At 40.6% G+C, this 13426-nt stretch overlaps 1 protein-coding gene across 1 annotated transcript in view; it reads left to right on the top strand.

Annotated features, from left to right (window-relative positions):
- The window catches only part of GALNT3 (polypeptide N-acetylgalactosaminyltransferase 3), a 95192-nt gene extending 82523 nt beyond the window's left edge, over positions 1 to 12669 (top strand). The window contains exons 8-11 of the mRNA XM_077447552.1: positions 213 to 344; positions 3750 to 3854; positions 4638 to 4790; positions 10038 to 12669. Coding sequence (XP_077303678.1) covers positions 213 to 344; positions 3750 to 3854; positions 4638 to 4790; positions 10038 to 10163 — 516 coding nt within the window. The 3' untranslated portion in view covers positions 10164 to 12669. The remainder of the gene's footprint in view (positions 1 to 212; positions 345 to 3749; positions 3855 to 4637; positions 4791 to 10037) is intronic.
- Positions 12670 to 13426: the final 757 nt, after the last annotated feature.

Below are 13426 nucleotides of genomic sequence, written 5' to 3' on the forward strand. Positions count from 1 at the left end.
ATATATATTATAAAAAAATTCCAATGCCATCAACTTTGTTTCATCGCTTGCGAGTTTCAGTTGTCTGGTATTTGTAATAATTCTTTGTTTTGAGTATTAATTTTAGTAAAGCGTTCTGGAGCATATCTGCTGACCCTAGAGCTACAACAATACTACTCTTCATTTCTATTTACCTTTTTAAAAAATGTTACTGTACTTTTCTGTTTTGGCAGAAATCATTTGGTAATATTTCCAAGAGGCTCCAATTACGGCAAAATCTTCAGTGCAAAAATTTCACCTGGTATCTGAAAAATATCTATCCGGAAATGTATGTCCCAGACCTGAACCCACTTATCTTTGGTGATGTAAGTATTAATATACAGAAATTATAACAAGCTGGGTTGTCAGAAAAGTCAAATACATTCAGAGCTTTTGCATTTTGCAGCCCCCCGAAAGTTTATTCTTTATGCTATAAAAATTACAGTACTATTATGGTGTTTTATATTTTAATTTTTTTGTTTTGGACTGATGTTACCACTAGCATATTTTCTCTCCATTACTATCCCAGTGTCATATTTTGGGTTTTCTATAACTTTTGTCCCAGTGACCATGGTCACTGGGACAAATAGAGAAAGAAGGTAGGAAGGAAAACTACGCAGTGGGACAGTAATAACCAGGGATGATATCCAGGCTCGCTGCTATCATATGTTCGTGGTGAATCCCTGGTATTTGTGAAGTTTGTGGATCTTAAACTTTTGGCTAAAAACTTTGCAGGTTTGCCACCAGAAATAAGTAGGAACCTATAAGGCCTCAAACATGTTGTAATAACGTTATGAAAAAGCAAGAAGCTTTGCAGTGAGTTTTTCAGCAGTTCTGCAATAGCATTTTTTTGTGTTTTTAAGAGTTTAATGTTTTTGATTTAAAAAAAAAAAACAAAAAAAAAAACACCAGTGACGTTAGAGAATTTTTACAGCTGAAAAAACTCTTCACAGAATGCACTAGTTTTAGGGTTTTTGGGGATTTATTTGACTGTAGAAAAAAGTCTGATGCCAAAAACAGCAGCTGTAAAAATGTCCAGTATGCATGAGGCCTTATGGAGCGCTCAGCCTTTATCCCTAGTCAGCTGAGTCACAAGAAATAATTTGAAGGAATAGATAACCCAGTCCCATTTTATGTTAACCTCTTCCCGCCCACCCGCCCTATAGCCGAATGACAGCTATAGAGCAGGCGCTTTCGTCCGGGAGGCCGTCCGTGGACGTCTTGATTTTTACTTCCGCAATGCGCGCCTCCGCGGGCGCGTATCGGGGAAGTTCTGTGTTTTTTGTGTCCCCCGGAGACAGTCAAACACAGATCGCTGTAAACGGCCAATCACAGCGGCCGTTTACAGAGCGATCGGCGTGTCCAATGTGAGATGATCTCATATGTAAACATATGAGATCATCTCGCAGCGCCGCTCTCCCTCCTCACACAGACAGTGTGTGAGGAGGGAGAGATGAACGGCTGCAGCGGCCGTAAATGTGAAAAAAAAAAAGTGCCATCCTGCCCCAGTGCCATCCTGCCCCAGTGCCACCTGTCATCAGTGCCACATATTAGTGCCATTTGTTATCAGTGCCACCTGTCAGTGTCACGTTTCATCAGTGCCATCTGTCATCAGTGTCACGTGTCATTGTCCTGGTGCTCCAGGGCCTTCAAAAGTGTAATTAGTAGTCAACAAGTTAGATGTGTAATTTATGCTCCTAGAACACCTGATGGCGCTCCCTGCATGTTGGGCCTCTCTGTGGCCAGGCTGTGAAACACACATGTGGTATTGTAATACTCAGGAGGAGTAGCAGAATTTTTTTGGGGGTGTCATTTGTGGTATACACATGCCATGTGAGAAAAATAACCTATTACAATGACAATTTTGTGGAAAAAAAAATGAAAAATCTTAATTTTGCAAAGAATTGTGGGAAAAAAATGACAACATCAAAAAGCTCACCATGCCTCTTACTAAATACCTTGGAATGTCTACTTTCCAAAAAGGGGTCATTTGGGGGGTATTTGTACTTTCCTGGCTTGTTCGAGTCACAAGAAGCGAGATCGGCCACCAGTACATCAGATGTGATCAATTTTGTGAGATTCGCACCACAGCTTGTAGACTCTCTAACTTTCACAAAGACCAAATAATATCCACTAATTTGGGTTATTTTTACCAAAGATATGTAGCAGTATAAATTGTGGCCAAAATTTATGAAGAAAAATTAATAATTTGCATAATTTTGTCACAGAAACAAAGAAATATGCGGGGTTTTTTTTCAACATTTTCAGTCTTTTTTCATTTATAGCGCAAAAAATAAAAACCCCCAGAGGTTATCAAATACCACCAAAAGAAAGCTCTATTTGTGGGAAAAAAAGGACAAAAAATTAATTTGGGTACAGTGTCGCATGACTGAGTAATTGTCATTCAAAATGTGAGAGCACCGAAAGCTGAAAATTGGTCTGGGCAGGAAGGGTGTTTAAGTGCTCAGTAAGCAAGTGGTTAAAATATGGGCTCATCACAGCAGCCATATTGACAGTGTGTGTTGGAGCTTTAGGGGGAGCGGACAGTTCTGTCAATATCTTATCTTATGCATTGGTGTACATCCCCATAGCAGTACCATGCTTCCCATGTGTTTATTGTTTTAAAAAAAAAATATTTAAAAATGTACTTATTAGTCTTACAGATGGCCAGGATCGAACAAGATTTGCCCTCATAGACTTCAATGGGGGTTCAACGCAAAATTAGCAAACTTCAGTTTAAAAAAACTGAAAACCGAACCATGGCAGATTCATACATCCTGAATACAAACCAATTCAGGGTTTTAGGATTTCCTCACTCTCTTCCAAAAGTAAAGAAATATTTGGGCTGTAAAGCTGTGAAAATTGGGTTTTTATCACTCAAGATGCACACAACTTTTATTCAAGATTTGCCCACTTCCCCATTAGCTCAAATTACCAGTAGTTAATGTAAAAAATTGAATTAATTACATTTTGGATGAAAATATTGCTAAATAAACCCCTATATGTATGCTTTCAGTAAAAACCAACCTCATAAAATGCTGAATCGTTGACTTTTGTGCTGTTTGCCTGATTTCAATAAGTTGGGTAATCTCTTACTTAAATTTGCCAGTTTTGGCAGGAACTGGCCACATTTCGATCCCTTTCTGTTCAACAAAGTTAGATTGTTGGACCAGCTTCTGTTGAATGGTTTTGCTGGTTGATTGACATTGGCTATTGAAGTGTACTTCTCTTTATTAATTGTATTTCTATATGTCCTAGTAAGAGAAGTGTTTATTGGTTGGAACATTGCCATGGTTCTTCCAATGACAGTTGCTTGCAGACAGTGCCTTTTGTACATTCATACGCAAAGCTGATTGCCAGGCAAACAACTAAATATGCAGTAAAAATAAGAATATATGCTGTTTTATACCTGTGCATTCTTTTTTTTTCTCTTTTTCCAGTTCCTTGTCAGCAATTGTGCATGCAGGACACTTGATTAAACCCAAGTACTTCATTTTCCTAGTCCAGTCTGAATATTTTTGTAGAGGGGATTACATGAAGCTTAAATCAACCTAAATACAGCTGTTGCAGATAGCTGCATTAACATAAAATAGTTGCAGTAATTTGCATTTCTTTTAAATATCTATCTGAAGCATAATAAACTAGAACATCTAGGAACATCTCAAATAGCCAGAAGGGGTAAAAGTAGTCTAAACCATATTTTTTTTGCCTCCTTCTTTTTTTTTTTTTAGATTCTAAATGTTGGAAGTCAGAGGTGTTTGGATGTTGGAGGAGATAATGGCAATGGAGAGAAACCTCCAATCTTCTACAGCTGTCATGGACTTGGGGGAAACCAGGTAAGATATATACATTCAATATATTTTTTTTTTCCATAAAATTAATCCTTATTTCGTTTTGGAAATCAAACCAAGCCATTGCAACTTATCAATCTGTTTCTCTGTCCCTCTCAAAGAACAATTGATCTTGTTATATACAGCAACCACATAGATTTCCTAATTTGTTCTTTCAGTTCTCTGAACTGCTGGAGTCCCAGGAGGACACAGTGTAAGTCAGAAGTATGTGGGCACCCATCTAAATGAATGAATTCAGACATTTCCAGTTAGGGCTACTATCAATGCTACCAATACAATTTAGACAATGGAGCACTTCCAACTTTTTGTAAAACAGTTCAGAGAAGGCACGACACTGCCCCCGTACACAAAGTCAGCTCCATACATTGATGGGTTTGGTGTGGAGGAACACTAACTATATGGCCTGAGCAAAGCCTTGCCCTCAACCTTATTGGATACCATTTGAGATGAATTGGACTGACAGGTCTTCTCATCCAACATCAATACCTGACCTCACAAACCCTCGCTTGGCACGCATTCCCCTAGACATGCTCCAAAACATTGTAGAAATCCTTCCCTGAAGAGCGGAGGCTATGATTTGGAATAACCAGCTTACATAGGTGTTGATGATGAAGTGCCCATATAGAGTATAAGATATCTGTGTATCTTACCTAAGATATTGAAATGACAGTTTGTGGATGTCCCAAACCTCTTTGCACTCAGGCACACAATTTTTTTTCATACAGTTGGATAATGGTGTATCTTGTTGTTGTGTGTTTTTACTTGCAGTATTTTGAATATACGTCAAGCCATGAAATTCGACATAATATCCAGAAAGAGCTATGTTTAAGAGCTAGTAAAGGAATTGTGATGCTCAAAAGGTGCGGCTATAAAGGAAAAGGCACTGTAGTGTTACTGGAGGAGAAGTGGGAGCTTCGACAGGTGTGTTTTGATAATTTTATATATGTAGTATGTTGGGTACTTGTTTGCAAATACTTCAAAGACCAAGGTGAAGTTAGAGTCCCACCTGGGCAAAATGGGGTTACTTCTTATGAACTATTGAGTTTTTGAAACTGGGAATCAATTTAATAAATTGAGCAATCCTTGACAGTCTTCTGAGTATTTAGAGTAAAGCAATGTTAACCGCACCCTTGTTTCTGCATAGACACATCTATTTATGTAATGCTAAGGCAGGATTAAATATATACATTTGGAAACCACATTTCTAAACTTGGAAGAATGTCAGTGGTACGATTGTACATGGTACTCCTGACACGTCACAGGACTATGTAAGACTATTCACAAATTATAGTAGTACTAAGAGAGAAGGTGGTAAAGCTATAACGCACGTTGGGGATTTTGCAATTTTAAATCTTAACTCTAGTTTGAAATTAAATTTTTTTGACAGAGCGGGAAAGGGTTAAACCTCTATCAATATTTTATTGCTGCCTTCTTCCATTTGGGGGACTTCTACCTATGACCTGTCTATATGATGGGTGTCAGACAGAACAGGATGTTGTCAGAGACACCTCCTCCAGTCTTTGTCCCTATTAGGTAGATCTCAACTGGGACATACAGCATCAGAAGTTCTGAAGCTTCACTAATACAATTGTCTGTCAGGTTTCTATTGCTCAATAGTTGTTCAGATGGTGAGGAGCACTGGATTACTCGGGGTGTATTTGAGTCAACTGGCATCTCTGTTTGTCTTAGGACTTCTCTATTTGGTGCTTAGGCAAATGTAAATATCGGTTAACCACTTACCTTCCAGCGTCGTACTGGTACGTTGCTGGATCGCAAGGGTGATATCTTGGTCAGCGCTGCAGCAATGATCGAGAGATAATTGGAATAACTGCCACCTAATAGTGCAAACTGAGCGAATGAATTAAAAATAGCTGCTGCTGTCAACTATGTGTTCAAACAAATAAAAAAAATCATATATATATATATATATATATATATATATATATATATATATATATATATATATGTGTGTGTGTGTGTGTGTGTGTGTGTGTGTGTGTGTGTGTGTGTGTGTGTGTGTGTGACAGCTCTGCTAATGAATTAATAGTTAAAAAATGACAATCACATTTAAATTGTGCATAAAATTGAATAAACATCCAAAGGTGACATAATAATTAATGTCAGAGTGAAAAAACTGTGGGTAAATTTGCGATTGTGCTTCACTGTGACTCCACACCACTAGTTAAGGTACTCCCACCACCGAGTGCAATGCACGCTCACCTCCTTATAAGACCCTGCAAGGGTTCAAACACACCTTGCACACAATGAAATTCTCCTTTTTAAGGATGGCTCCACACTGGTCCTTACTAGTTCCTGGTAAGGTTTGTAAGGGTATAGCTCACTCTGCACCCAATGCAATATCCTCCCAATGTAGCCGCTTCAGAGTTGGCTCCACATTAGTCTCCAGCGAATTAAAATGACATGAAAAAGACAAAATTTCCTCCAATAGTGCAGTATCCTCAGTGTTAAATGACCAGAACCTCACCACCCCACTTAATAATAAACTCACATTTAATTAAAAGTATAGATACAAAATCCAAATGGGTCTCACTTGTAACAAACAGGGTTCCACCGCCAGGCTCCCCCTCTACTAGTTACGGCACCTACCTCGTGACTTCATTCCTCCAGATGGTTACTGTGCAGAGCTAAACCATATTTTGCACTCTACGGTTTTAGGAAATCTCCCCCAAAGTCTCACCTGAACAGGAAGTGAGGTTAAATCTGTCCAGGGCAAAGACAGCAGAAGAACCTAAAAGAGAGGATTACATCCTAACCTGCTGTTTTCTTCATCTTTTTGGAGGAGAGATTTATGTTTGCTTTCAAGGTGGCCATAAATGTATGGTATGTATGGCCATTCCCCGCTCTAACAGGAATGTTGGAAAACTTTTGCTGAACATCAACCGCAGGCACTGATCAGTGTATTCTAAGCCCCTGTACACACGGTCGGACATTCCGACGGAAAATGTCCGATCGGACCGCGTTTTCGGGTAAACCGACCGTGTGTGGGCTCCATCTGACTTTTTCCATCGGAATGTCCGACCAACAAAGTTTGAGAGCTGGATATAAAATTTTCCAAAAACATGATCCGATCGGACTTTGGCCGATCGTTTGTAGAGAATTCCAATCGGACAAAGTGCCACACATGCTCAGATCAAATTACGAGACCAAAGCTATTGGCTACTAGCCCGAACATAGTCCCATTGTAACGAACGTCATCACGTTCCGAACCATCGGATTTTCCGACAACTTGTGTATGCTCACCAGTTTTGGACAAAATCAGACGGATTTTGTTGTCGGAATGTCCGACCGTGTGTACAAGGGCTAATAGCGGACAGTCCTGCTGTCAGAATACAATGACACAGTGGGGAGTATTCCTCCATCCACCTAGCTTGTATGGATTGAGGAATCTGTTTTTTTTCAATTAGAACACTGTTCTGGAGACATGGGGTTTCAGACAACAGGATCATCCAGAGATGTTCATATCTTTCCCCACTAAATCCAACAAAAAGAAAATGTTCTGGTTAGAGTTGGGTTTTAATAATCCAGGTTTAGGGAATTTCACAGCTCAGGATGTATAACATTGGTGAAATCATATTTTCTTAATGTCCTCTTGTCCTTTTAAACAGTTCTTCGTATTAACGAGATGTGTTTTTTAATTTTTTATTTTTTTTGTCTTACTTTGCCTCCTTACCACCACTTAAAATTAAATTGGCAAACAATATCTATAAATTGTATAACACCATAGATTATTTAAGAAATATTCCATTGCCTTGAGGGGCCCCATAGAATGTTTCCCTGTTAGAGAATATTGGTCCCTCCTTTTATAAGGGTTTTTTGTTAACTAACTCTGGATCACCTGTAGGCGTAGAATTTTGAGGATGCAGGATTTTAAATTATTTATTTTTGTCTTTTGGTTATACAAATGGAATATTTAGAGCAGTATTGCATCCCAATCAGATGGCTCTGTCTGAGGTTCTAAGTTCGAAATATCACTACTAAAGGCAGACCGTTTCTGCTGTGCCACTTTGTTGAGTGACATATTGGGGTGGATTTACTAAAACTGGAGAGTACAAAATCTGGTCCAGCTCTGCATGATCGCCAGTCAGCTTCTAATTTCAGCTTGTTCAATTACAGGATAAGTTCACCTTTCTGAACATGTTGCACATTACACCCATTTTTATGGTGTAACATGTTTAGCATCAGACCCCTCTCCCTTCGACCCCCCCCCCTCCCTTCCTTGTGGCAGAGAGGCGGGGATCTTCTCCCTGTACTTGCTGTCACAGTTCAAAGAGAGCATGGCCACTCAGGGCTCTGCCCACATGGCCACATCATTGATTTACAGATCCTTGTGAATCAATGAACTACAAGTACCAGCTTATGCATCGGTCGGCCTGTAGTTCTCAATGAACTACCAGGGCACTGTTGAGCATTCTAGGTAATTCATTGAGCTTCCTGTATCTGAGGTACGGGCACACAGCTACACACAGTCTGCAGGACCGTGGCATTACACCCACAATCTGCTGACTGTGGGTGCAAGGCTTTACAGGTTCATAACAATAAAATGAATAGTTCTGCACTTCCAGGTATCGGGCACAAGTGTGCGCTGCCGGCGGATCGCTCCCGCTAGGATTTTACACAGCGGGACCCGTAGATTCGATGTCCACAGCCACCCGCTGATCATTCGGCACATTGATGGAATGGCAGTCTATGTAAACAAGACAGTTTGTCGTTCTGTCAGCACAGAAGGCGCATGGATCCTGTGTTTCTGTAAAGCAGAAACACCGATCCATGCCTTCCACTATTAAAAGCGCCTCCCTCGCTACACTGAAACATTAGCTAGGCACACAGTTAACCCTTCGATTGCCCCTGATGTTAACCCCTTCCCAGCCAGTATCATTAGCACAGCGACAGAAAAAAATATTACAGCGCACACATACAAAAATTACCTTTAAATCCTGCAAGGCTATTTAAAGCACCTGAACATATTCAGCAAATGATCAAAAATTTGGTCACACCATATGGCCATACAGTGCTTAAAGCGGAGGTCCACCCTAAAATGGACCTTCTGCTCATCGGATTCCTCCCCCCCCTCCGGCGCCACAATTGGCACCTTTCAGGGGGGAGGGGGGTGCAGTTACCTGGATAATCCAGGTAACTGCACCCACTTCCGAGCTAGCTCTCTGCGGAAAGGGGCGTACATTACGCCCCTTTCCGCAAGTGCCTGCCCCCTTCCGCAAGTGCCCCACTGCCTGCTGGGAAACACACAGATCCCAGAGGCAGTGGGGACCGTCATCATTGCGCAGCGCGGCTCGCGCATGCGCAGTAGGGAACCGGGAAATGAAGCCGAAAGGCTCCATTTCCTGATTCCCATACCCAAGATGGCGGCGGCAGCACTCGAGTGTCGATCTAGAGATCGGCTTCGGGTGCCGACATCGCGGGCGCGCTGGACAGGTAAGTGTCACTATTTTAAAAGTCAGCAGCTGCAGTATTTGTAGCTGCTGACTTAAAAAAAAAAAAAAAACGCGGAGTCCCGGCGGACTCCCGCTTTAAGCCCTGCGCAAAGTACCCCATTATTAGTACAGTGACCGTGTGTAATTTTAGCACTGAAAAAAAAAAAATCCCATAGTTTGTAGACACTATAACTTTTGCACAAACCAATCAATATACGCTTATTGGGATTTTTAGTTTTTTCTAAAAATATGTAGCAGAATACATATTAGCCTAAATTGATGAAGACATTTTCATTCTTTACATTTTTTTTATTTGATGTGTTTTAGAGCAGAAAGTTAAAGGTGTTTTTTTGTTTTTTCAAAAACGTCGGTCGTGCTTTATTTATAGCGCAAAAAATAAAACGGAATGAGGTGATCATATAACGCCAAAAGACAGCTCTATTTGTGGGGAAAAAAAGAGACACACATTTTATTTGGGTACAACGTCGCACGACCAAGCAATTGTCAGTTAAAGCAATGCAGTACTTTATCGCAAAAAATGGCATGGTCAGGGGGGGGGGGAGTGGTTAAATATATATTTATACACACATAAAAATTGTTTTAAATTCTTTAAATGTAATGTAAAACATGAATTTATTTATATTTTTTTTAAACTGATCTTGGATGGAATTTTGGATCTGTATATAAATTTCTGTGTTTTTTTTTTCTTTCTTTCCAGGAGCAACAGTTATTTAATGCTGCGTACAACATGTGCCTTACAGGAAACGGGTTGAACCCAAGCCTTGCACCCTGTAACCCTGAAGATTCTTTCCAAAAATGGGTGTTCCGTCAAAGCACACAATGAGATGAAGGAAGGCTGTTTTTACTTAACACTGTGATGAGAGTACACTGTAACATTTTATGCAAATGCAGCTGACTTTGATTATGGTGTAGACTGAAAAAAAAAAAAAAAAACTGAACACTTTGCTATGAGGAAAGAACACTCTGGACCTTGTGTCAGCTACATATGCCAAAGAATGTTTTAATCTGTTTATTTTCCTGTGTGTTTTACATGTTAATTATTAGGTCAGGGATTGCCGGGGGGTGTTTTGATGGTTTACAATGAGTACCGATTTTTCGATGATGTACTCCGAGGGCTAAGCACAATTACGTGTTTTGTTTTCAGCACTTGTGTTCCGAAAAAGTACTTGTCTTTACTACAGAGGGACTATAAGTAAATGTCTCCTTGGAGAAACATTAAAGTGGTAGTAAACTCCAAATTTGGATAATCTGTGGACAGGCAGGGTATTTCTAAAAAGAAGTGGCCCTAGAGGTCTCTTCTGTCATAAACATTCCTCCTGCCTGTCAGCGGGTAATTTCATCTGAGCCGTACATGCGCAGCTCCGATCGCATTTACAGCCTGCTCCGTACACGGAAGGAAGACCAGGAGAGTGTGGAACCCGCCAGGGACTAGGTAGGGCCCTGACTTGGACTGGCATGGACTTCAATGACAAAGTTCACACCAGTGCAGTGCGTTCAAGTACTGTCCAATACAATACCAAAAGTATTGCCTCTTTCTGCAAGAAACTGCACTGGGATGTGACCAAACGCATCAAAAAAGCACCGGCCTGCATTACAGCAAAAAAAAAAAAAAAAAAAAACCTTAAAAAAGAGGGGAAAATGCTTGTTTCTTTGGTGTGAACCAGCCCATGGGTTTCTGTTGACCTTTTTGAAAATGCTAGTTCCTTGCCTGAATGTTGAATTTCTGTGACCCATACTGGCCTGGAACTTAGAGTATGCAGATCAGGACCACTGCCAGGACAGGGTCATGTAGAGCCCAGGGGCGAACATGCCAAACTACACCCCTCCCCCATATTATGTCTGCAAACCCCCCACTAATCTGCATTCCTACCCCCCCCAGCATAAATTCCCTCTTCTCCCAGTACAAATCCGCTCCCCTGATGAAATCCCCTCTCCTAGCTCAAATATCCCCCCCCCCCCCCAAAAAACCAACAAACATCCCTCCTAGCATAAATCCTCTGCCCCTCAAATGTTCTCCCTGAGTACACATCCTCTCCCCCACACTTCAAATTGCCCCTCCCAGCACAATCCCCCCCCCCCCCCCCGCCCAAATCCTTTTTGCTAGCAAAATTCCCCCCCTCTACCATATCACCTATCTAGCACAAACCCCTCAAATTCCCTCTCCAAACACAGATCCTCTTATCCCATCTCCTCCAAAACACAAATCCTCCTAAATCACCACCTTGGCACACCCATTCACTAAAATTCCCTTACCCCCCCCCCCCCCGCCGCCCCCACCAAATACCCCCTCCCAACCACAGTGCCCAGGGCAGCTGGCCCTCCTGCCCACCCTTTCTCCCAGCCCTGATCAGGACACCCACATGATATTCACTCTACCAGTGTTCTTTTACCGCTTCTTCCACCAATGCAGTTGGGACCAAAACCCCCAGCGTCTGCAGGTGTGGGGGGATGATTTAAAGTGGAACTAAGGGTAGAATAAAATATTACATATATGATGAAGTCTATCAATCGAAATAACACAGCCATTGTTTGCATTTCCTTTACCTAAGCTTAAATAGAAAGAAAATCTGTGCTCAATGTCTAGTTATCAGTTGGCAGAATACCCCGATAACTGTTATTTAAAGAATTCAGGGTAATGCCTGAATTTGCATATTAGATGGCAATTTTAATTGATTCTTTTGGGTTTAAAATTTCTGTATGCATTTTACTTTTTATGACAATTTCCATTACATAGTTTGCCTATTGATCCTGCTGGTAGAGCTGTTATTTTTTTTTTTCCCTGAAACGGACCAGGTCACCCAGGAGAGGAGGCAGTTACAGGGTTTGGAATAAACGATATATAGATGTATATATAGATATTTAGTAGTGCTTACAACAGTCAAATGTTATTCCTTCCAGGTTTGCGCTCTTGGCCGTTTGGCCGGGCTGCCATGATGTCACTTCCGCACATGCGCCACAATTGGGCCACTCAATCGTGCCATCCATTAACAGTGTGGTGCGCATGCGGTGTACATTAGAAGATATTCAGTGTACATACAGGTAAGTCGTATTATAGGCTTACCTGTAGGTACAAATGGAAAGGTGGAATTTACTACCCCTTTAATGGATGAACTGCTTATTCAATAAAGCAGAGAAAACAGTGGAACACATCGGATCTACATTTGCAAAAAAATATATAAAATCAATCGATGACCCAGATTTGAGTTAAATAATGTGGCTCAATAAAGAAACATGCTACTGCATACTACTTACTCTACACCACTTTTTGATTTAATAAGTCGTTGTATTCGGTTATTAAAATGGCTCATTTCCTTTTTGTGTATTTATAACAGACTATATTTTGATAGTTAATGTACATTTTAATTCTTAAATTATAAATGAGTGCAGGACTTAAGAGATTGTGGGTCCAATGATTGAATATTGTAAATAAGCTACCGCCCACTTAAAAGGCAACTGTATCCGCTTGGTGCCTCCAGCACTTTTGCTATAATGTAGAAGTATGCAGGGTATACTTGTATTTTATGGCAGTGTGTCCTCCTACTTCACCCCCATGTATGCAGACGGGTATCCCTCCCAGGCTCTTATTTTCCGTATTTGTAAGATATACTTGGCAGTCCATGTACAGATAAATTGTAAGTGGAGATGGAAAAAGGTCTAATGGCAGAAGAGACAAGCAAAGTCAGTCTATTTGCGAACAATTTTAATTCTATTTTAACCACTCCAGCCCTGGAAAGATTTACCCCCTTAATAACCAGGCCATTTTCTGTGATATGGCACTGCTTTACTTTAACTGACAATTGCGCATGTGACGCATCCAAACAAAATTGACGTCCATTTTTTCCCACAAATGATGCTTTCTTTTGGTGGTATTTGATCACCTCTGCGTTTTTTAATTTTTTGCGCTATAAACAGAAAGACCCGCAATTGAAACGTTTTTTTTTACTTTCTGCTATAAAACATATCCAATAAAAATGTGTAAAAATTCTAATTTCTTCATCAATTAAGGCCCATTTGTATTCTGCTACGTATTTTTAGTAAAAAAAAATCCCAGTTCGCGTATATTGATTAGTAGGAATCGCACAGATT

This window comes from Lithobates pipiens, unplaced genomic scaffold, assembly GCF_037356315.1.
Source record: "Lithobates pipiens isolate NorthernLeopardFrog02 unplaced genomic scaffold, aLitPip1_a1.2 Scaffold_22, whole genome shotgun sequence".
Lineage (NCBI taxonomy): Eukaryota > Metazoa > Chordata > Amphibia > Anura > Ranidae > Lithobates > Lithobates pipiens.